This window comes from Notolepis coatsorum, assembly GCF_963971535.1.
Source record: "Notolepis coatsorum genome assembly, chromosome: 5".
Lineage (NCBI taxonomy): Eukaryota > Metazoa > Chordata > Actinopteri > Aulopiformes > Paralepididae > Notolepis > Notolepis coatsorum.
In genome coordinates this window covers 159,910,241-159,937,383 of record NC_140169.1, presented here as the reverse complement: position 1 = coordinate 159,937,383, position 27,143 = coordinate 159,910,241, and the positions used below count along the sequence as shown (strand labels likewise).

Genomic DNA, 27,143 nt, shown 5'->3' with positions numbered 1-27,143 from the left:
CTCTGTCTCTCTCTCTGCCGCTCTCTTGTCTCTGTTTCTCTCTCTCTGTCTCCAACCTCTCCGACACAATTGAGGTTGTATCGGCCCCTCAGGCTGCCCATTATAACCATGCCATCACAGTCGGTGGGCCTTTAAACTGATACTGTCCCGCTTCCTCTGGTTGTGTGCGGGGAGATTCAAGCTTAGATACAGGATGTGATGTGATGGAAAGTAGCAAAGTACTCTCAATAAGAAGCTTATTTGAATTACAAATTTGTTTTATAACATATATTTGGTGAACACTTGAGTTAAGGCTTGGAGTCTTTTTTAGAGTCCGTTCTCCACACAATCCATCCTGTTCTTCATACTGGATACAAAGGATGGTCAAAAGTCACAAGATTACTATTCCATAGTCACTGGGAACTATTACAATACTAATCGAACCCCCCCCCCCCCCCCCGTGAGATAGACAAACAAGTGAGCTAGCTGACTGCTGTCATTGCTAACAGCTAGATATTTGTGAGCCGCAGCAGGCTAACGTTATTTCCAGAAAAAAAGCGTCATTCTGAAAGTTACATCACTGATGCTTGAAATGTCTGAGCTTCCACGTCGTTAACGTATGGGTTTTGTTTTTACTTAATAGCGAACGTGAGATAATCCAACGAGCATGCTAGCTGCTGCTGCTAACGCTAGCTAGCGGACCAGGCTAGCGTATTTCCGGGAACAAAAGCATTCATTCTGAACGTTGCATCTAATCCAATCCAATCCAACTTTATTTATAAAGCGCTTTAACAGCCACAGGGGCACAAAGTGCTGTACAGAGGGAGCATATTAAAAACTATAAGCAGCACTAAAAATAGATAAAAAAAAAACAAGAGTAGCAAAACAGAGAAGAAAAGAAAAAGGTAAACATAGGCAGCAATACAAATTTAAATAGATCAGAGTACTTAAAAAATTATATATTAAAAAGCAAAGGACACAGTAACAAAACGATACAACAACAACACAGTAAGACAATAAGATCATAAAATCAACAAGCTACATGGTGTCGAAAGCCAGAGAGAAAAGGTGGGTCTTAAGGAGGCCTTTGAAACGGGCAGTGATGGGGCCTGCCTAATCTGCAGTGGCAGCTCGTTCCACATTTTAGGCACTACTAGGAGCAGCTGGTCAGCTGACCTGAGAGAGCGAGAAGGTGTATAGACCTGCAACAGCTCAGAGAGGTAGGGTCATGAAGAGCTTTAAAAGCAAATAAAATAATTTTAAAATGAATCCTAAAGTGCACGGGGAGCCAGTGGAGTGAGGATACATCAACGTAGCTGCGTTGTAATAATAACCTCTCCAGTCTCTCTCTTCATCTTTCTTCTCTGTTCTCCCAGCTGTCGGCACCATAGATATATATAGAACACTAGATAGCTAAGGCGGAGTCCCACGCGTCGCTGAACGCCGCCATCTTGCCCCAGTCAGCCTTTCTGTTACGTTCTATGGTAGCTGTTGGAGGGTGAGTGATCTGCACAGACAAAAATACTCATAACTCGCTGAAATATTGACGGATTTACAAACGGTTTGGTTCATTACAAGCATTATTAACGTGGCTATGATTCAAGCGGTTTGTAAAAAAAACATCTTTAAATTTTTTATTGTTTATAGCAAACCAACCCGTTTGAAAATCGGTAAAGAATTGAGTAATCTATGGTTATTTAAATAGTACATGCACCATAGACATTAATGTTATCAGTAGCTGAGCTGCCTGGGGCAAGATGGCCGCCCTACGACGACGTCGCTCTCCATTGGCCGGCAGGCAGCGCGGGTAAGCTATCTAGTGTTCTATATATATCTATGGTTGGCAGACTGTTATGCTACCTGGCTAGCTAGTGAGCTGTACCCAGCATGCCGTTCAGCGGTGTAACAGTTAATAGGGTCCCTCTCAATACACTACACACTGTACACAGTGTACGTGCCGGTAAAAAAAAGGGACAATTTATTTTTTGAGGCAAAACCATATTTGCATAAACTATTTTATTTTATTTAATAATTTAATAACGATGAATATTCGAAAATCAATGTCCATCCCTACTATTTGTGTCCTATGTCAGTACCCAGATTAGATTCTAGCCATAAGGGGGCAGATTATGATTAGTACACCTGCCCACAAAGCTAATCTGATTGGACTCAAATTCGGTGGACAGTCAGCTGAGGATCTGCACTGTCAGAATTATTTTTATTTCAATTTTTTTTATAAATGTTTCTCAAATCGATCAAAAGACTTGACGGCACAGATTGAAGTCAAAGGTAGGAGCTGTAAAGCATTCAAACGGCGACCTCAAGGTAGCCCCCTTTTTGGTACCACGCTTTGTTTCCATTTCTCTGTTTTGGTTTGATGTGTGGATTGAATTGAGTGGGTATATTATATCTCACCTCAGCAGACTGTAGTGAGTTGAGGCTCAGCCTTGTCCGGACGAAGATGGAACCGATCTTTTTTGTTTTCATTTAGTTTTCATTTAAAAAAATATATATGTGTTCCGTAAACACGAATAGTCTCAAGAAATATGTGCGTCCAAACGAAACCACTGAAACGCTGTATCCCTGCCACAAATGTACAAAATAAATGTCTTTCCTGTTTTAGACGTCCCTCTTTTATTTTGAAACCCCCCACAAGTTGTTTTCGCTAGCGGAACACTTGTGTCATCCGGTCCTGTGCTTTTGAGCTAACGCTAGTTTCCAAAGGAGAGGAGAGAGACATAACGTGCATACGGTAAAATACTTTGGGGGATACACCCAAAATCATCGTCGTCTGGACAAGGCCTAAAGCTTCATGTCTGTGTTTAAGCACGTTTACATAGTCAATGGGTCCTGTTGTTCACAGGGTTTGCACAAGGTCCTTGAAGTGCTTAAAGTGCTTGATTTTTGCCCCCCAAAAAGTCAAGGCCTGGAATTCCTTTTAACAAGGTGCTTAAAAAGTCCTTGAAATGTTGCAATGTCTTGTGGGAACCCTGTGTTCAGCCTCACAATGCTATTGGATAAAAAGTCAAGTGTGTTTATAGGTCCCACCCTCTGGCTTCTGAAGTCGCTAATGTTTTTTTTGTATTTGGGCTTTATGTAAAATCCCTGCAAGTATTCGCAATTATCGTATGAGGCTTTAACCATATGCCATTTAATTTGTGCTGCATTAGAACTTGAGAACCACACCCCCTTCTGCAAAAAAAAATATATTATAAATGATAATGTGACCCCTGGTGTTGGCAAAGAACATGTGCTATTGCTAGCTAAATTGCATTCTTAATCTTAGCTAATAAAGTGTCCTCAATGCTTTAGATCTTGAATCAGCATGTGGTGGGTGTGGCTAAATGTACCTACTTCAAACCCTTTTCTTGATCATCCTCCAATCCCAACTGTTGTTATTGGTGGAACAGGAAAAAAGGGGCGGGGTTTGAGATAGGTCAATTCTAACTGGTTTCCTCTCTCTTGGGTGTTTGCCTGCTTGTTTCTCTCTCTCTCTCTCTCTCTCACTCTCACTCTCACTCACTCACACTCTCTCACTAATGCCACCTTGTTGCTGTGCCACTAATCAGGACTCTGCACTGGGACTCTGATCCGTCCACTCTTCAGCTGCACTCTGACCCCGAGCCGCCGGGGTACTGGACACTCTCTTCTCTCCTCTCCTGGTCATTTTCCTCCTTCTCTCTCCGATCTACTGCATGGTTTACTGCTCTCTTCTCTCTCCTGATGCTGCATTCCTTTACGCTCCAACGGTGGGAAATTGGAAGTGGGGGGGAAATGCGTCGTCTCCGAGCTGCAAAAGTTCTGCTCACGCTAAACTTTGTGGCGATTCTTTCATACATTTTGTCTCGAGTGAACTACAAGTCACTCATTAAAGGTGCTGTAAGTGGTCTTTGTTCAAATAAGTGGTCTACATTGAGTGCCACGCCCGTTCCGGGAAGTGACCTGGCCTTGCCGTCCATTAACCCCATGTAAATGTAGTTGTACTTTGTAGAGCTAAACCTATATTTTATCGTATAGCTATGGGTCTAATAACGCAGTCGAGTCTCATTGAACTGCTTCTGGTCAACGTGCAAAAAATTGATTCTTTTTTCATCTGTACATTTCCATTTTATACCGTTTTGAATATGAACATAGTCCGGCCGCTTCTGAGCAATTCCAGGGAAAAGACACGAAAACAGCGTTTTTGTGTAATTCAATAAACACGTTGTAATTTTTCGCCTGATTATCGGATCTTCCTGAAATCAACGCTAGATCATCACTATTATCCTTTGTCGTGCACGCATGCAATGTGATTTAGACCGGCGGCACCCCCCCCCCCCCCCCCCCCCCCCCTCCCCCCCCTCCTGCAACCCAACGGCAGACAGCCAGACACATAAAACACATATAGCTTCAATCGCAGTAGAAATAAATATCAGATCAACGCAAGCTTTCATATATGGTGTCCTTACCTGGTCTCTGAAGTAATGCAAAAAAAGAATCCAATAATCTCATCGCCATTCCAGTTATCCACAGCGATCCTGCCTCTGACGTTGTTGGACTTTGCACTTCAACGGGCGGGCGGGGTCAGTAGTCCAAACCATCCCTACAAGTGTGTGTTTTGCCGGAGTGTTTAGGACCCGCCCCCATGCCGCAGCTCGGTAGAGAAAATAAACCAACCCGTTTCTAACGGGGTGCAATATTGCCGGAAGGCGTTAGAGGGCGGTATAATACTGTCTGCCAGCTCAGACAAACTCGGAACAGTATGCACAAGGTGCCCCGCTGAATTATGAATGGCAATAGATAATAAAAGAAATACCGTGACAGAAACGTAGTTCTACGTGAACGGCACCGGAAGTGTTAAAATAGTAGCTCTACACGACAGCCATCACTAATACAAATTAGTACAAAAAATATCTAGGGTTCTCTCTCCTGATTGGATAAAGTGGGAACAGGATACCAGAACATTTATTTTGTGTTTACTGCAGAGCGGAGGGACTGGGAGGCCCATGTTACTGACCAGACACTCTATATCAGTGATGGCTGTTTACTGCAGAGTGGAGGGACTGGGAGACCCATGTTACTGACCAGACACTATATCAGTGATGGCTGTTTACTGCAGAGCGGAGGGACTGGGAGACCCATGTTACTGACCAGACACTCTATATCAGTGATGGCTGTTTACTGCAGAGTGGAGGGACTGGGAGACCCATGTTACTGACCAGACACTCTATATCAGTGATGGCTGTTTACTGCAGAGTGGAGGGACTGGGAGACCCATGTTACTGACCAGACACTATATCAGTGATGGCTGTTTACTGCAGAGCAGGAGGGACTGGGAGACCCATGTTACTGACCAGACACTCTATATCAGTGATGGCTGTTTACTGCAGAGCGGAGGGACTGGGAGACCCATGTTACTGACCAGACACTAGAGCCAAATGAAATCTGCGTTCACGGAATCGCGGACGGAATCGCGGAATTGAGCAATAAAAACGCAATCAACTGTAAACGTGGAATATTGCAGAATTTGGCCTAATCTGGACTGAAATTCCGTGTTTGGGAGGAGAACGTTTGGTTCAACGCGAACATGACCAGGGACGCTACAGCGTGTTACACACAACACGCAGCAATTTCCAAGCGTCTAGCTGCTTCGGTGTTAACGTTAACGTCGGAAGAAATTCCACACTAAGCCCTAAATTCAGAGCAGCGCAGTATCTTAATGACTTGTATATGACCGGCGATAAGGTGTTTTGCTAATTCTGTCAACATGCCGTGGACTGGACTAGCAAAACACGTGCGAAGATCACTGTAAAGGCCGAATGAGTGTTTTTTGTTATAGATTATTATTATTAGTATTATTATTATCATTATTGTTATTATTTCCAATCGAAGGATATGATTTATGGGAATGTTATGTTTATCTGTGTCACCCGTTGGGTGGACTCTGTTGTACTGTGGGCGGATCACCTGCACCTGTCAGGTGGGTCGGCCCACGGCGCGTCGGAGATCATTAAAATGGGTGATAGGGATCAGCTGTGGGTTGGTAGCCGACGGGGAAAGCATATAATTTTCTGACCGCTTCGGGAACGTTTTAGAATAGTTTTATCTTGGGAAACACTTTGATCAATTAGAACCACGGTTATAGGACGCTTTAGGATCGCTTTGATCACCTCTCCCATGTAACCTACATTTTCTAAATAAATCGGATCACCACGTCGGTATCTGATAACGGAACTCAATGTGTGGAGACAATTCTTTGGATGGAGCGCGTATGGAATCACTCCCCGTCTACCAGGAAGCGGACACAGGCAGGTGCCGCTACAATCACTCTCCAAAAGCCATGTCAGGAACACGGAAAAACACTGTGCTTCAAACATAGTAGGGTATATCTGCAGTACGTAGGTCTCGGTTCGCTTCATCGGACCAAACGCGGACCAAATATAGGAAGTGAGTCACGACTCTCATGAGAAGAGCGCTAAATTACTACCTAACCAATCAGATCTGTGATATGAGGTAGCGTCACGAGCAGAGCAATGTGTGTGGACAAGAGGCGGGTTGCTACGTTTACTGTAGGGAGGGGCTTTTAGACCCATGTTTTTTTTTTTGCTTCGAAAAGAGGGACAATATGCGGGATGCAGGACATTCGGTCAAATGGTCAGTACAACCAAACGTGGGACACCTGGTCACCCTACCACCGACTGAAAATTGTGACGCCTCCGCCACACACACACACACACGTTAGGGCTCGCAGTCACACACACACATTTCCACTCTATTGTGTCCAATAGACGAGCGCCCTTTTCGACCGCGTGACATTGTTCAGAAAGTTTGGTGCGCCTGACAAATTGCTATGTGAATGCAGACGAACCAAATGAAGAACGCAACAATGTTGCAACTTCACCACCAGAACCGCACCGAGTCCACCAAAACTATATGTGAAAGCGCCCTTAATAATAAAAGAAAAATACTAATTTAATCAGATTAATCACTTTATTCAAATTGAGGATTTAGTTTGAGTTTATTTATAACAAAAAAAAAATAATAATAATAATAATAATAGTAATTTGGAAAAAAAAAAATGCGATTTTCTTTTATTATTATTATTATTATTAAAAACGAAGGTTTGAACGTCCGTTCGGAAAAACCCTGACGAAGTTCAAATCCCAAAAACGGGCTTCGGGGAAACAGCCCTACTCCAGATCAGTTCAGATCCGCCCTCCTGGCGTCCCGGGCTGAGCAGTGTTCTGAGTTGTTGCTGTTGCTTTCAGGCGCGGACCTGTGAAGCTGGGCTTGACCAAGACTACCCACGTGGACTTCCCCCCGAAAGAGACCGTGTCCTACACCAAGGAGACGCAGACCCCGGGGGTGGCCCCGCAGAAAGAAGGTACGTCGGTCACTCAGGGTTCGCACAAGGTCCTTGGAAGTGCTTAACCTCTTAAGCCCCTAGCCCTATAGGGAGGTGTAGTGGTTACGTCATTGCCGTTTTTCCGTGTTCCACCCTCTGTCCAACGCAATGTATTTCCCCATTGCCCATTTCTAAATCGTCTCGTTTAAAACAAATAAAGCATTAACATTTGCATGGTGTACCTTTCTGTGCGTATTCATCCACAATCTATAGCTCAACATGAAAGTATTCGTAATTAATCATAAAAAAAAATCGCAGAATTTTATTTCAACCAAAAATGCTATAACAATAATGTTAGTGATAGAAGGGAACTCATTTTGTGCAAAAATGGAAAGCTTTTCAATTTCCATGCGGCAGAATTGTTACAATAGCCGATAATCCATTTTCCCAATGATAAATCCCTAAACGGGTGGACCTCACGGGCGGTCCAATGCAACGTCAGACTACACCTCCCTATTCTCTGAAAATCCGCCTAAAAATACATACCTAAGTAAATGGAAGATTGATCCACTTCTACAAGGTCCTTTTGCATGTTCTTGGTATCTAGGGACATCTATGGATCTCAGGGAATGTATTCCCAGTTTCAGAAATATTGTCTGTTACTAGGCTTGAGTAAATTGTGATGAAACAAAGGAGAATATAAAAAAAATTTCTTTGCATCTTTGATGGTGAATAACACCATGCAAAAAATGACCAGGCATGAGAAACTGGCACTGAGCTCATTCAGCACCTTATTCAGATCACATGTACAAAAAAGCTAAGTAAATGAATAAAGGGAAGATGATTAAACAGAAGGTTTTGTAGATACAGTACTGAATTCTGCCATCCGGACACATGCAATTTGAAATATTATTATAGAATATAGAATATGATGCCTATAAATTACCTTATTATAGCCAACTCGCACATGGATCGGGCCAAATCTCCTCTTTCAAATGGCAGAGTTCAATTTGGATTTAGTATCACCAGGTGTGCAGCAAGAACCGTGAATGAAATCTACTGTAAGTACAGTTACTTCTTTATAATGGAAACTGCTCTGCCATTTTTCATCAGATTGCAACGCAGATTTTTGCTAAACGTTCACAGAAAGGTAGATAAACTAACTGTGTTCTAATTTATGCCAATAACGTTCAGTTTTGTGGTAGATAATCCCCCAAAATAAAAATAAATAAAAACATGAATTCATACAGTCTGGAGAGATGGAGTAACCGTCTGTAGTGAAAGGGTGACTTATCGACTATTTGAAAATCAATGTCCATCCCTACTATCTAATGCTGGAGTCCACCCTGCTTTAGGCTGGTTTTGTTTTGACTTAAAGGAACACGCCAATATTTTGGGAAATTAGCTTATTTGCCATCTACCCTGGAGCAGATACATACCTTTTTGTTCTCTGTGCATGCATTAGGCTTAGGGAACAGCCGCACCGTTAGCCTAGCTTAGCGTCATTCACTGGAAGTAGGTGTGCCAGTGTAGCCTAGTTCCCAACAGTCACCCCCAATACACCCCAAATACAACTCCAAAACGTTCATGTAAACATGTTGTGACATGTGTATTTACCACGTGAATTTTTTTTTAAAAAGGTTAGACATTTTCTAAGCAGATATATACTCTGAACAATTTTTTGCCGAACCACTGCTGCCTGGGCGCAGTGATTTGATCACCTCAAAAGCCTTTTTTTTTTTTTTTTAAACATTTCGTGACTAGGCTACACTGGCACACCTACTTCCAGTGAATGACACTAAGCTAGGCTAACGGTGCGACTGTTCCCTAAGCCTAATGCATGCGCAGAGAAGAAAAGGGTATGTATCTGCTCGTCTAACTCCAGGGTACATGGCAAATAAACTAATTTTCCAAAAAAGAGCTAAAACCATGACTTAACTCTCAACAAGACAGAGCTAAAACCATGACTTAACTCTCAACAACACAGAGCTAAAACCATGACTTAATTCTCAACAACACAGAGCTAAAACCATGACTTAACTCTCAACAACACAGAGCTAAAACCATGACTTAACTCTCAACAACACAGAGCTAAAACCATGACTTAACTCTCAACAACACAGAGCTAAAACCATGACTTAACTCTCAACAACACAGAGCTAAAACCATGACTTAACTCAACAACACACAGCTAAAACCATGACTTAACTCTCAACAAGACAGAGCTAAAACCATGACTTAACTCTCAACAAGACAGAGCTAAAACTGTAGCGGCATCTGCCTGTGTCCGCTTCCTGGTAGACGGGGAGTGATTCCGTACGCGCTCCATCCAAAGAATAGTCTCCACACCTTGAGTTCCGTTATCAGATACCAGCGTGATATCCGATTTATATAGAAAAGATAGGTTACATGGGAGAGGTGATCAAAGCGATCCTATTTCCTATAACCGTGGTTCTAATTGTTCAAAGTGTTTCCTAAGATAAGACTATTCTAAAGCGTTCCCGAAGCGTTCTAAAGCGTCCTGAAGCGTCCTGAAGCGATCTGAAGCGGTCAGAAAATATTATGCTTTCCCCGTGCTACCAACCCACAGCTGGCTCCCATTACCTATTTAATGATCTCCGCGGCGCTGTGGCTGATCCACCCACAGGTGCAGAGTCCACCCAACTGGTTACACAGATAATCATAACATTCCCATAAATCATAACCTTCTATTGGTAATAATAATAATAATAATAATAATAATAATAATGATAATAATAATATTAATAATAATAATAATAATAATAATCCATAACAAAAACACTCATTCGGCCTTTACAAAAACCATGACTTAACTCTCAACAACACAGAGCTAAAACCATGACTTACGTAACTCTCAACAACACGGAGCTAAAACCATGACTTAACTCTCAACAAGACAGAGCTAACACCATGACTTAACTCTCAACAACACAGAGCTAAAACCATGACTTAACTCTCAACAACACAGGGAACTAAAACCATGACTTAACTCTCAACAACACAGAGCTAAAAGCATGACTTAACTCTCAACAAGACAGAGCTAAAACCACGACTTAACTCTCAACAAGACGGAGCTAAAACCATGACTTAACTCAACAACACAGAACTAAAACCATGACTTAACTCTCAACAACACAGAACTAAAACCCTGACTTAACTCAACAAGACAGAACTAAAACCATGACTTAACTCGCAACAACACGGAGCTAAAACCATGACTTACTCTCAACAACACAGAGCTAAAACCATGACTTAACTCTTAACAAGACAGAGCTAAAACCATGACTTAACTCAACAACACAGAGCTAAAACCATGACTTAACTCTCAACAACACAGAACAAAAACCATGACTTAACTCTCAACAACACAGAGCTAAAACCATGACTTAACTCAACAACACAGGGAACTAAAACCATGACTTAACTCTCAACAACACAGAGCTAAAACCATGACTTAACTCAACAACACAGGGAACTAAAACCATGACTTAACTCTCAACAACACAGAGCTAAAACCATGACTTAACTCTCAACAACACAGAGCTAAAACCATGACTTAACTCTCAACAAGACAGAGCTAAAACCATGACTTAACTCTCAACAACACGGAGCTAAAACCATGACTTAACTCAACAACACGGAGCTAAAACCATGACTTAACTCTCAACAACAGGGAGCTAAAACCATGACTAAACTCAACAACACAGCTAAAACCATGACTTAACTCAACAACACAGAGCTAAAACCACGACTTAACTCTCAACAACAGGGAGCTAAAACCATGACTTAACTCTCAACAAGACAGAGCTAAAACCATGACGTAACTCTCAACAACACAGAGCTAAAACCATGACTTAACTCTCAACAACAGGGAGCTAAAACCATGACTTAACTCTCAACAAGACAGAGCTAAAACCATGACTTAACTCTCAACAACACAGAACTAAAACCATGACTTAACTCAACAACACAGAGCTAAAACCATGACTTAACTCTCAACAACAGGGAGCTAAAACCATGACTTAACTCAACAACACAGAGCTAAAACTATGACTTAACTCAACAACACACAGCTAAAACCATGACTTAACTCTCAACAACAGGGAGCTAAAACCATGACTTAACTCTCAACAACACAGAGCTAAAACCATGACTTAACTCTCAACAACAGGGAGCTAAAACCATGACTTAACTCTCAACAAGACAGAGCTAAAACCATGACTTAACTCTCAACAACACGGAGCTAAAACCATGACTTAACTCAACACAGAGCTAAAACCATGACTTAACTCTCAACAACACAGGGAAATAAAACCATGACTTAACTCTCAACAACACAGAGCTAAAACCATGACTTTAACTCAACAACACAGAGCTAAAACCATGACTTAACTCTCAACAACACAGGGAACTAAAACCATGACTTAACTCTCAACAACACAGAGCTAAAACCATGACTTAACTCTCAACAACAGGGAGCTAAAACCATGACTTAACTCAACAACACAGAGCTAAAACCATGACTTAACTCTCAACAAGACAGAGCTAAAACCATGACTTAACTCTCAACAACACGGAGCTTAAACCATGACTTAACTCAACAACACAGAGCTAAAACCATGACTTAACTCTCAACAACAGGGAGCTAAAACCATGACTTAACTCAACAACACAGAGCTAAAACCATGACTTAACTCAACAACACAGAGCTAAAACCATGACTTAACTCTCAACAACAGGGAGCTAAAACCATGACTTAACTCTCAACAACACAGAGCTAAAACCATGACTTAACTCTCAACAACAGGGAGCTAAAACCATGACTTAACTCTCAACAAGACAGAGCTAAAACCATGACTTAACTCTCAACAACACGGAGCTAAAACCATGACTTAACTCAACAACACAGAGTTAAAACCATGACTTAACTCTCAACAACACAGGGAACTAAAACCATGACTTAACTCTCAACAACACGGAGCTAAAACCATGACTTAACTCAACAACACAGAGCTAAAACCATGACTTAACTCAACAACACAGAGCTAAAACCATGACTTAACTCTCAACAACACAGAGCTAAAACCATGACTTAACTCTCAACAACACAGAGCTAAAACCATGACTTAACTCAACAACACAGAGCTAAAACCATGACTTAACTGTCAACACAGAGCTAAAACCATGACTTAACTCTCAACAACACGGAGCTAAAACCATGACTTAACTCTCAACAAGACAGAGCTAACACCATGACTTAACTCTCAACAACACAGGGAACTAAAACCATGACTTAACTCTCAACAACACAGAGCTAAAACCATGACTTAACTCTCAACAACACAGGGAACTAAAACCATGACTTAACTCTCAACAACACAGAGCTAAAACCATGACTTAACTCAACAACACAGAGCTAAAACCATGACTTAACTCTCAACAACACAGGGAACTAAAACCATGACTTAACTCTCAACAACACAGAGCTAAAACCATGACTTAACTCTCAACAACACAGAGCTAAAACCATGACTTAACTCTCAACAAGACAGAGCTAAAACCATGACTTAACTCTCAACAACACGGAGCTAAAACCATGACTTAACTCAACAACACAGAGCTAAAACCATGACTTAACTCTCAACAACAGGGAGCTAAAACCATGACTTAACTCAACAACACAGAGCTAAAACTATGACTTAACTCAACAACACAGAGCTAAAACCATGACTTAACTCTCAACAACAGGGAGCTAAAACCATGACTTAACTCTCAACAACACAGAGCTAAAACCATGACTTAACTCTCAACAACACGGAGCTTAAACCATGACTTAACTCAACAACACAGAGCTAAAACCATGACTTAACTCTCAACAACAGGGAGCTAAAACCATGACTTAACTCAACAACACAGAGCTAAAACCATGACTTAACTCAACAACACAGAGCTAAAACCATGACTTAACTCTCAACAACAGGGAGCTAAAACCATGACTTAACTCTCAACAACACAGAGCTAAAACCATGACTTAACTCTCAACAAGAGGGAGCTAAAACCATGACTTAACTCTCAACAAGACAGAGCTAAAACCATGACTTAACTCTCAACAACACGGAGCTAAAACCATGACTTAACTCAACAACACAGAGTTAAAACCATGACTTAACTCTCAACAACACAGGGAACTAAAACCATGACTTAACTCTCAACAACACGGAGCTAAAACCATGACTTAACTCAACAACACAGAGCTAAAACCATGACTTAACTCAACAACACAGAGCTAAAACCATGACTTAACTCTCAACAACACAGAGCTAAAACCATGACTTAACTCTCAACAACACAGAGCTAAAACCATGACTTAACTCAACAACACAGAGCTAAAACCATGACTTAACTCTCAACACAGAGCTAAAACCATGACTTAACTCTCAACAACACGGAGCTAAAACCATGACTTAACTCTCAACAAGACAGAGCTAACACCATGACTTAACTCTCAACAACACAGGGAACTAAAACCATGACTTAACTCTCAACAACACAGAGCTAAAACCATGACTTAACTCTCAACAACACAGGGAACTAAAACCATGACTTAACTCTCAACAACACAGAGCTAAAACCATGACTTAACTCAACAACACAGAGCTAAAACCATGACTTAACTCTCAACAACACAGGGAACTAAAACCATGACTTAACTCTCAACAACACAGAGCTAAAACCATGACTTAACTCTCAACAACACAGAGCTAAAACCATGACTTAACTCTCAACAAGACAGAGCTAAAACCATGACTTAACTCTCAACAACACGGAGCTAAAACCATGACTTAACTCAACAACACAGAGCTAAAACCATGACTTAACTCTCAACAACAGGGAGCTAAAACCATGACTTAACTCAACAACACAGAGCTAAAACTATGACTTAACTCAACAACACAGAGCTAAAACCATGACTTAACTCTCAACAACAGGGAGCTAAAACCATGACTTAACTCTCAACAACACAGAGCTAAAACCATGACTTAACTCTCAACAACAGGGAGCTAAAACCATGACTTAACTCTCAACAAGACAGAGCTAAAACCATGACTTAACTCTCAACAACACGGAGCTAAAACCATGACTTAACTCAACACCGAGCTAAAACCATTACTTAACTCTCAACAACACAGGGAAATAAAACCATGACTTAACTCTCAACAACACAGAGCTAAAACCATGACTTTAACTCAACAACACAGAGCTAAAACCATGACTTAACTCTCAACAACACAGGGAACTAAAACCATGACTTAACTCTCAACAACACAGAGCTAAAACCATGACTTAACTCTCAACAACACAGAGCTAAAACCATGACTTAACTCTCAACAAGACAGAGCTAAAACCATGACTTAACTCTCAACAACACAGAGCTAAAACCATGACTTAACTCTCAACAACAGGGAGCTAAAACCATGACTTAACTCAACAACACAGAGCTAAAACCATGACTTAACTCAACAACACAGAGCTAAAACCATGACTTAACTCTCAACAACACGGAGCTAAAACCATGACTTAACTCAACAACACAGAGCTAAAACCATGACTTAACTCTCAACAACACGGGGAACTAAAACCATGACTTAACTCTCAACAACACAGAGCTAAAACCATGATTTAACTCAACAACACAGAGCTAAAACCATGACTTAACTCAACAACAGAGCTAAAACCATGACTTAACTCAACAACACAGAGCTAAAACCATGACTTAACTCTCAACAACAGGGAGCTAAAACCATGACTTAACTCTCAACAACAGGGAGCTAAAACCATGACTTAACTCTCAACAAGACAGAGCTAAAACCATGACTTAACTCTCAACAAGACAGCTAAAACCATGACTTAACTCTCAACAACACGGAGCTAAAACCATGACTTAACTCAACAACACAGAGCTAAAACCATGACTTAACTCTCAACAACAGGGAGCTAAAACCATGACTTAACTCTCAACAACACGGAGCTAAAACCATGACTTAACTCAACAACACAGAGTTAAAACCATGACTTAACTCTCAACAACACGGAACTAAAACCATGACTTAACTCTCAACAACACGGAGCTAAAACCATGACTTAACTCAACAACACAGAGCTAAAACCATGACTTAACTCAACAACACAGAGCTAAAACCATGACTTAACTCAACAACACAGAGCTAAAACCATGACTTAACTCTCAACAACAGGGAGCTAAAACCATGACTTAACTCTCAACAAGACAGAGCTAAAACCATGACTTAACTCTCAACAAGACAGAGCTAAAACCATGACTTAACTCTCAACAACACGGAGCTAAAACCATGACTTAACTCTCAACAAGACAGAGCTAAAACCATGACTTAACTCTCAACAACACAGAGCTAAAACCATGACTTAACTCTCAACAACACAGGGCTAAAAGCATGACTTAACTCAACAACACAGAGCTAAAACCATGACTTAACTCAACACAGAGCTAAAACCATGACTTAACTCTCAACAACACAGAGCTAAAACCATGACTTAACTCTCAACAAGACAGAGCTAACACCATGACTTAACTCTCAACAACACAGGGAACTAAAACCATGACTTAACTCTCAACAACACAGAGCTAAAACCATGACTTAACTCTCAACAACACAGGGAACTAAAACCATGACTTAACTCTCAACAACACAGAGCTAAAACCATGACTTAACTCTCAACAACACAGAGCTAAAACCATGACTTAACTCAACAACACAGGGAACTAAAACCATGACTTAACTCTCAACAACACAGAGCTAAAACCATGACTTAACTCAACAACACAGAGCTAAAACCATGACTTAACTCTCAACAACACAGGGAACTAAAACCATGACTTAACTCTCAACAACACAGAGCTAAAACCATGACTTAACTCTCAACAACACAGAGCTAAAACCATGACTTAACTCTCAACAAGACAGAGCTAAAACCATGACTTAACTCTCAACAACACGGAGCTAAAACCATGACTTAACTCAACAACACAGAGCTAAAACCATGACTTAACTCTCAACAACAGGGAGCTAAAACCATGACTTAACTCAACAACACAGAGCTAAAACTATGACTTAACTCAACAACACAGAGCTAAAACCATGACTTAACTCTCAACAACAGGGAGCTAAAACCTTGACTTAACTCTCAACAACACAGAGCTAAAACCATGACTTAACTCTCAACAACAGGGAGCTAAAACCATGACTTAACTCTCAACAAGACAGAGCTAAAACCATGACTTAACTCTCAACAACACGGAGCTAAAACCATGACTTAACTCAACACCGAGCTAAAACCATTACTTAACTCTCAACAACACAGGGAAATAAAACCATGACTTAACTCTCAACAACACAGAGCTAAAACCATGACTTTAACTCAACAACACAGAGCTAAAACCATGACTTAACTCTCAACAACACAGGGAACTAAAACCATGACTTAACTCTCAACAACACAGAGCTAAAACCATGACTTAACTCTCAACAACACAGAGCTAAAACCATGACTTAACTCTCAACAAGACAGAGCTAAAACCATGACTTAACTCTCAACAACACGGAGCTAAAACCATGACTTAACTCAACAACACAGAGCTAAAACCATGACTTAACTCTCAACAACAGGGAGCTAAAACCATGACTTAACTCAACAACACAGAGCTAAAACCATGACTTAACTCAACAACACAGAGCTAAAACCATGACTTAACTCTCAACAACACGGAGCTAAAACCATGACTTAACTCAACAACACAGAGCTAAAACCATGACTTAACTCTCAACAACACGGGGAACTAAAACCATGACTTAACTCTCAACAACACAGAGCTAAAACCATGATTTAACTCAACAACACAGAGCTAAAACCATGACTTAACTCAACAACAGAGCTAAAACCATGACTTAACTCAACAACACAGAGCTAAAACCATGACTTAACTCTCAACAACAGGGAGCTAAAACCATGACTTAACTCTCAACAACAGGGAGCTAAAACCATGACTTAACTCTCAACAAGACAGAGCTAAAACCATGACTTAACTCTCAACAAGACAGCTAAAACCATGACTTAACTCTCAACAACACGGAGCTAAAACCATGACTTAACTCAACAACACAGAGCTAAAACCATGACTTAACTCTCAACAACAGGGAGCTAAAACCATGACTTAACTCTCAACAACACGGAGCTAAAACCATGACTTAACTCAACAACACAGAGTTAAAACCATGACTTAACTCTCAACAACACGGAACTAAAACCATGACTTAACTCTCAACAACACGGAGCTAAAACCATGACTTAACTCAACAACACAGAGCTAAAACCATGACTTAACTCAACAACACAGAGCTAAAACCATGACTTAACTCTCAACAACAGGGAGCTAAAACCATGACTTAACTCTCAACAAGACAGAGCTAAAACCATGACTTAACTCTCAACAAGACAGAGCTAAAACCATGACTTAACTCTCAACAACACTGAGCTAAAACCATGACTTAACTCTCAACAAGACAGAGCTAAAACCATGACTTAACTCTCAACAACACAGAGCTAAAACCATGACTTAACTCTCAACAACACAGGGCTAAAAGCATGACTTAACTCAACAACACAGAGCTAAAACCATGACTTAACTCAACACAGAGCTAAAACCATGACTTAACTCTCAACAACACAGAGCTAAAACCATGACTTAACTCTCAACAAGACAGAGCTAACACCATGACTTAACTCTCAACAACACAGGGAACTAAAACCATGACTTAACTCTCAACAACACAGAGCTAAAACCATGACTTAACTCTCAACAACACAGGGAACTAAAACCATGACTTAACTCTCAACAACACAGAGCTAAAACCATGACTTTAACTCAACAACACAGAGCTAAAACCATGACTTAACTCTCAACAACACAGGGAACTAAAACCATGACTTAACTCTCAACAACACAGAGCTAAAACCATGACTTAACTCTCAACAACACAGAGCTAAAACCATGACTTAACTCAACAACACAGGGAACTAAAACCATGACTTAACTCTCAACAACACAGAGCTAAAACCATGACTTAACTCAACAACACAGAGCTAAAACCATGACTTAACTCTCAACAACACAGGGAACTAAAACCATGACTTAACTCTCAACAACACAGAGCTAAAACCATGACTTAACTCTCAACAACACAGAGCTAAAACCATGACTTAACTCTCAACAAGACAGAGCTAAAACCATGACTTAACTCTCAACAACACGGAGCTAAAACCATGACTTAACTCAACAACACAGAGCTAAAACCATGACTTAACTCTCAACAACAGGGAGCTAAAACCATGACTTAACTCAACAACACAGAGCTAAAACTATGACTTAACTCAACAACACAGAGCTAAAACCATGACTTAACTCTCAACAACAGGGAGCTAAAACCATGACTTAACTCTCAACAACACAGAGCTAAAACCATGACTTAACTCTCAACAACAGGGAGCTAAAACCATGACTTAACTCTCAACAAGACAGAGCTAAAACCATGACTTAACTCTCAACAACACGGAGCTAAAACCATGACTTAACTCAACACCGAGCTAAAACCATTACTTAACTCTCAACAACACAGGGAAATAAAACCATGACTTAACTCTCAACAACACAGAGCTAAAACCATGACTTTAACTCAACAACACAGAGCTAAAACCATGACTTAACTCTCAACAACACAGGGAACTAAAACCATGACTTAACTCTCAACAACACAGAGCTAAAACCATGACTTAACTCTCAACAACACAGAGCTAAAACCATGACTTAACTCTCAACAAGACAGAGCTAAAACCATGACTTAACTCTCAACAACACAGAGCTAAAACCATGACTTAACTCAACAACACAGAGCTAAAACCATGACTTAACTCTCAACAACAGGGAGCTAAAACCATGACTTAACTCAACAACACAGAGCTAAAACCATGACTTAACTCAACAACACAGAGCTAAAACCATGACTTAACTCTCAACAACACGGAGCTAAAACCATGACTTAACTCAACAACACAGAGCTAAAACCATGACTTAACTCTCAACAACACGGGGAACTAAAACCATGACTTAACTCTCAACAACACAGAGCTAAAACCATGATTTAACTCAACAACACAGAGCTAAAACCATGACTTAACTCAACAACAGAGCTAAAACCATGACTTAACTCAACAACACAGAGCTAAAACCATGACTTAACTCTCAACAACAGGGAGCTAAAACCATGACTTAACTCTCAACAACAGGGAGCTAAAACCATGACTTAACTCTCAACAAGACAGAGCTAAAACCATGACTTAACTCTCAACAAGACAGCTAAAACCATGACTTAACTCTCAACAACACCGAGCTAAAACCATGACTTAACTCAACAACACAGAGCTAAAACCATGACTTAACTCTCAACAACAGGGAGCTAAAACCATGACTTAACTCTCAACAACACGGAGCTAAAACCATGACTTAACTCAACAACACAGAGTTAAAACCATGACTTAACTCTCAACAACACGGAACTAAAACCATGACTTAACTCTCAACAACACGGAGCTAAAACCATGACTTAACTCAACAACACAGAGCTAAAACCATGACTTAACTCAACAACACAGAGCTAAAACCATGACTTAACTCTCAACAACAGGGAGCTAAAACCATGACTTAACTCTCAACAAGACAGAGCTAAAACCATGACTTAACTCTCAACAAGACAGAGCTAAAACCATGACTTAACTCTCAACAACACAGAGCTAAAACCATGACTTAACTCTCAACAAGACAGAGCTAAAACCATGACTTAACTCTCAACAACACAGAGCTAAAACCATGACTTAACTCTCAACAACACAGGGCTAAAAGCATGACTTAACTCAACAACACAGAGCTAAAACCATGACTTAACTCAACACAGAGCTAAAACCATGACTTAACTCTCAACAACAGGGAGCTAAAACCATGACTTAACTCTCAACAAGACAGAGCTAAAACCATGACTTAACTCTCAACAACACGGAGCTAAAACCATGACTTAACTCAACAAGACAGAGCTAAAACCATGACTTAACTCTCAACAAGACAGAGCTAAAACCATGACTTAACTCTCAACAACACGGAGCTAAAACCATGACTTAACTCTCAACAAGACAGAGCTAAAACCATGACTTAACTCTCAACAACACAGAGCTAAAACCATGACTTAACTCTCAACAACACAGGGCTAAAAGCATGACTTAACTCAACAACACAGAGCTAAAACCATGACTTAACTCAACACAGAGCTAAAACCATGACTTAACTCTCAACAACACAGAGCTAAAACCATGACTTAACTCTCAACAAGACAGAGCTAACACCATGACTTAACTCTCAACAACACAGGGAACTAAAACCATGACTTAACTCTCAACAACACAGAGCTAAAACCATGACTTAACTCTCAACAACACAGGGAACTAAAACCATGACTTAACTCTCAACAACACAGAGCTAAAACCATGACTTAACTCAACAACACAGAGCTAAAACCATGACTTAACTCTCAACAACACAGGGAACTAAAACCATGACTTAACTCTCAACAACACAGAGCTAAAACCATGACTTAACTCTCAACAACACAGAGCTAAAACCATGACTTAACTCTCAACAAGACAGAGCTAAAACCATGACTTAACTCTCAACAACACGGAGCTAAAACCATGACTTAACTCAACAACACAGAGCTAAAACCATGACTTAACTCAACAACAGGGAGCTAAAACCATGACTTAACTCAACAACACAGAGCTAAAACCATGACTTAACTCAACAACACAGAGCTAAAACCATGACTTAACTCTCAACAACAGGGAGCTAAAACCATGACTTAACTCTCAACAACACAGAGCTAAAACCATGACTTAACTCTCAACAACAGGGAGCTAAAACCATGACTTAACTCTCAACAAGACAGAGCTAAAACCATGACTTAACTCTCAACAACACGGAGCTAAAACCATGACTTAACTCAACACAGAGCTAAAACCATGACTTAACTCTCAACAACACAGGGAACTAAAACCATGACTTAACTCTCAACAACACGGAGCTAAAACCATGACTTAACTCAACAACACAGAGCTAAAACCATGACTTAACTCAACAACACAGAGCTAAAACCATGACTTAACTCTCAACAACACAGGGAGCTAAAACCATGACTTAACTCAACACAGAGCTAAAACCATGACTTAACTCTCAACAACACAGGGAACTAAAACCATGACTTAACTCTCAACAACACAGGGCTAAAAGCATGACTTAACTCAACAACACAGAGCTAAAACCATGACTTAACTCAACACAGAGCTAAAACCATGACTTAACTCTCAACAACACAGAGCTAAAACCATGACTTAACTCTCAACAAGACAGAGCTAACACCATGACTTAACTCTCAACAACACAGGGAACTAAAACCATGACTTAACTCTCAACAACACAGAGCTAAAACCATGACTTAACTCTCAACAACACAGGGAACTAAAACCATGACTTAACTCTCAACAACACAGAGCTAAAACCATGACTTTAACTCAACAACACAGAGCTAAAACCATGACTTAACTCTCAACAACACAGGGAACTAAAACCATGACTTAACTCTCAACAACACAGAGCTAAAACCATGACTTAACTCTCAACAACACAGAGCTAAAACCATGACTTAACTCAACAACACAGGGAACTAAAACCATGACTTAACTCTCAACAACACAGAGCTAAAACCATGACTTAACTCAACAACACAGAGCTAAAACCATGACTTAACTCTCAACAACACAGGGAACTAAAACCATGACTTAACTCTCAACAACACAGAGCTAAAACCATGACTTAACTCTCAACAACACAGAGCTAAAACCATGACTTAACTCTCAACAAGACAGAGCTAAAACCATGACTTAACTCTCAACAACACGGAGCTAAAACCATGACTTAACTCAACAACACAGAGCTAAAACCATGACTTAACTCTCAACAACAGGGAGCTAAAACCATGACTTAACTCAACAACACAGAGCTAAAACTATGACTTAACTCAACAACACAGAGCTAAAACCATGACTTAACTCTCAACAACAGGGAGCTAAAACCATGACTTAACTCTCAACAACACAGAGCTAAAACCATGACTTAACTCTCAACAACAGGGAGCTAAAACCATGACTTAACTCTCAACAAGACAGAGCTAAAACCATGACTTAACTCTCAACAACACGGAGCTAAAACCATGACTTAACTCAACACCGAGCTAAAACCATTACTTAACTCTCAACAACACAGGGAAATAAAACCATGACTTAACTCTCAACAACACAGAGCTAAAACCATGACTTTAACTCAACAACACAGAGCTAAAACCATGACTTAACTCTCAACAACACAGGGAACTAAAACCATGACTTAACTCTCAACAACACAGAGCTAAAACCATGACTTAACTCTCAACAACACAGAGCTAAAACCATGACTTAACTCTCAACAAGACAGAGCTAAAACCATGACTTAACTCTCAACAACACAGAGCTAAAACCATGACTTAACTCAACAACACAGAGCTAAAACCATGACTTAACTCTCAACAACAGGGAGCTAAAACCATGACTTAACTCAACAACACAGAGCTAAAACCATGACTTAACTCAACAACACAGAGCTAAAACCATGACTTAACTCTCAACAACACGGAGCTAAAACCATGACTTAACTCAACAACACAGAGCTAAAACCATGACTTAACTCTCAACAACACGGGGAACTAAAACCATGACTTAACTCTCAACAACACAGAGCTAAAACCATGATTTAACTCAACAACACAGAGCTAAAACCATGACTTAACTCAACAACAGAGCTAAAACCATGACTTAACTCAACAACACAGAGCTAAAACCATGACTTAACTCTCAACAACAGGGAGCTAAAACCATGACTTAACTCTCAACAACAGGGAGCTAAAACCATGACTTAACTCTCAACAAGACAGAGCTAAAACCATGACTTAACTCTCAACAAGACAGCTAAAACCATGACTTAACTCTCAACAACACCGAGCTAAAACCATGACTTAACTCAACAACACAGAGCTAAAACCATGACTTAACTCTCAACAACAGGGAGCTAAAACCATGACTTAACTCTCAACAACACGGAGCTAAAACCATGACTTAACTCAACAACACAGAGTTAAAACCATGACTTAACTCTCAACAACACGGAACTAAAACCATGACTTAACTCTCAACAACACGGAGCTAAAACCATGACTTAACTCAACAACACAGAGCTAAAACCATGACTTAACTCAACAACACAGAGCTAAAACCATGACTTAACTCTCAACAACAGGGAGCTAAAACCATGACTTAACTCTCAACAAGACAGAGCTAAAACCATGACTTAACTCTCAACAAGACAGAGCTAAAACCATGACTTAACTCTCAACAACACAGAGCTAAAACCATGACTTAACTCTCAACAAGACAGAGCTAAAACCATGACTTAACTCTCAACAACACAGAGCTAAAACCATGACTTAACTCTCAACAACACAGGGCTAAAAGCATGACTTAACTCAACAACACAGAGCTAAAACCATGACTTAACTCAACACAGAGCTAAAACCATGACTTAACTCTCAACAACAGGGAGCTAAAACCATGACTTAACTCTCAACAAGACAGAGCTAAAACCATGACTTAACTCTCAACAACACGGAGCTAAAACCATGACTTAACTCAACAAGACAGAGCTAAAACCATGACTTAACTCTCAACAAGACAGAGCTAAAACCATGACTTAACTCTCAACAACACGGAGCTAAAACCATGACTTAACTCTCAACAAGACAGAGCTAAAACCATGACTTAACTCTCAACAACACAGAGCTAAAACCATGACTTAACTCTCAACAACACAGGGCTAAAAGCATGACTTAACTCAACAACACAGAGCTAAAACCATGACTTAACTCAACACAGAGCTAAAACCATGACTTAACTCTCAACAACACAGAGCTAAAACCATGACTTAACTCTCAACAAGACAGAGCTAACACCATGACTTAACTCTCAACAACACAGGGAACTAAAACCATGACTTAACTCTCAACAACACAGAGCTAAAACCATGACTTAACTCTCAACAACACAGGGAACTAAAACCATGACTTAACTCTCAACAACACAGAGCTAAAACCATGACTTAACTCAACAACACAGAGCTAAAACCATGACTTAACTCTCAACAACACAGGGAACTAAAACCATGACTTAACTCTCAACAACACAGAGCTAAAACCATGACTTAACTCTCAACAACACAGAGCTAAAACCATGACTTAACTCTCAACAAGACAGAGCTAAAACCATGACTTAACTCTCAACAACACGGAGCTAAAACCATGACTTAACTCAACAACACAGAGCTAAAACCATGACTTAACTCAACAACAGGGAGCTAAAACCATGACTTAACTCAACAACACAGAGCTAAAACCATGACTTAACTCAACAACACAGAGCTAAAACCATGACTTAACTCTCAACAACAGGGAGCTAAAACCATGACTTAACTCTCAACAACACAGAGCTAAAACCATGACTTAACTCTCAACAACAGGGAGCTAAAACCATGACTTAACTCTCAACAAGACAGAGCTAAAACCATGACTTAACTCTCAACAACACGGAGCTAAAACCATGACTTAACTCAACACAGAGCTAAAACCATGACTTAACTCTCAACAACACAGGGAACTAAAACCATGACTTAACTCTCAACAACACGGAGCTAAAACCATGACTTAACTCAACAACACAGAGCTAAAACCATGACTTAACTCAACAACACAGAGCTAAAACCATGACTTAACTCTCAACAACAGGGAGCTAAAACCATGACTTAACTCTCAACAAGACAGAGCTAAAACCATGACTTAACTCTCAACAAGACAGAGCTAAAACCATGACTTAACTCTCAACAACACGGAGCTAAAACCATGACTTAACTCTCAACAAGACAGAGCTAAAACCATGACTTAACTCTCAACAACACAGAGCTAAAACCATGACTTAACTCTCAACAACACAGAGCTAAAACCATGACTTAACTCAACAACACAGATCTAAAACCATGACTTAACTCTCAACAACACAGAGCTAAAACCATGACTTAACTCAACAACACAGTGCTAAAACTATGACTTAACTCTCAACAACACAGGGAACTAAAACCATGACTTAACTCTCAACAACACAGAGCTAAAACCATGACTTAACTCAACAACACAGAGCTAAAACCATGACTTAACTCTCAACAAGACAGAGCTAAAACCATGACTTAACTCTCAACAACACGGAGCTAAAACCATGACTTAACTCAACAACACAGAGCTAAAACCATGACTTAACTCTCAACAACACGGGGAACTAAAACCATGACTTAACTCTCAACAACACAGAGCTAAAACCATGATTTAACTCAACAACACAGAGCTAAAACCATGACTTAACTCAACAACACAGAGCTAAAACCATGACTTAACTCTCAACAACACGGATTTAAAACCATGACTTAACTCTCAACAACAGGGAGCTAAAACCATGACTTAACTCTCAACAACACGGAGCTAAAACCATGACTTAACTCTCAACAAGACAGAGCTAAAACCATGACTTAACTCTCAACAACACAGAGCTAAAACCATGACTTAACTCTCAACAACACAGAGCTAAAACCATGACTTAACTCTCAACAACACGGAGCTAAAACCATGACTTAACTCTCAACAAGACAGAGCTAAAACCATGACTTAACTCTCAACAACACAGAGCTAAAACCATGACTTAACTCTCAACAACACAGGGCTAAAAGCATGACTTAACTCAACAACACAGAGCTAAAACCATGACTTAACTCAACACAGAGCTAAAACCATGACTTAACTCTCAACAACAGGGAGCTAAAACCATGACTTAACTCTCAACAAGACAGAGCTAAAACCATGACTTAACTCTCAACAACACGGAGCTAAAACCATGACTTAACTCAACAAGACAGAGCTAAAACCATGACTTAACTCTCAACAAGACAGAGCTAAAACCATGACTTAACTCTCAACAACACGGAGCTAAAACCATGACTTAACTCTCAACAAGACAGAGCTAAAACCATGACTTAACTCTCAACAACACAGAGCTAAAACCATGACTTAACTCTCAACAACACAGGGCTAAAAGCATGACTTAACTCAACAACACAGAGCTAAAACCATGACTTAACTCAACACAGAGCTAAAACCATGACTTAACTCTCAACAACACAGAGCTAAAACCATGACTTAACTCTCAACAAGACAGAGCTAACACCATGACTTAACTCTCAACAACACAGGGAACTAAAACCATGACTTAACTCTCAACAACACAGAGCTAAAACCATGACTTAACTCTCAACAACACAGGGAACTAAAACCATGACTTAACTCTCAACAACACAGAGCTAAAACCATGACTTAACTCAACAACACAGAGCTAAAACCATGACTTAACTCTCAACAACACAGGGAACTAAAACCATGACTTAACTCTCAACAACACAGAGCTAAAACCATGACTTAACTCTCAACAACACAGAGCTAAAACC

The 27,143-nt window shown here is 40.2% G+C and overlaps 1 protein-coding gene across 2 annotated transcripts in view; it reads left to right on the top strand.

The window, feature by feature from the left end:
- The window catches only part of dync1i2a (dynein, cytoplasmic 1, intermediate chain 2a), a 257,355-nt gene that overhangs the window by 38,271 nt on the left and 191,941 nt on the right, over positions 1-27,143 (top strand). For both annotated transcript variants that reach the window (XM_084315380.1, XM_084315381.1), the window contains exon 5: positions 7,227-7,342. In XM_084315380.1, coding sequence (XP_084171506.1) covers positions 7,227-7,342 — 116 coding nt within the window. The remainder of the gene's footprint in view (positions 1-7,226; positions 7,343-27,143) is intronic.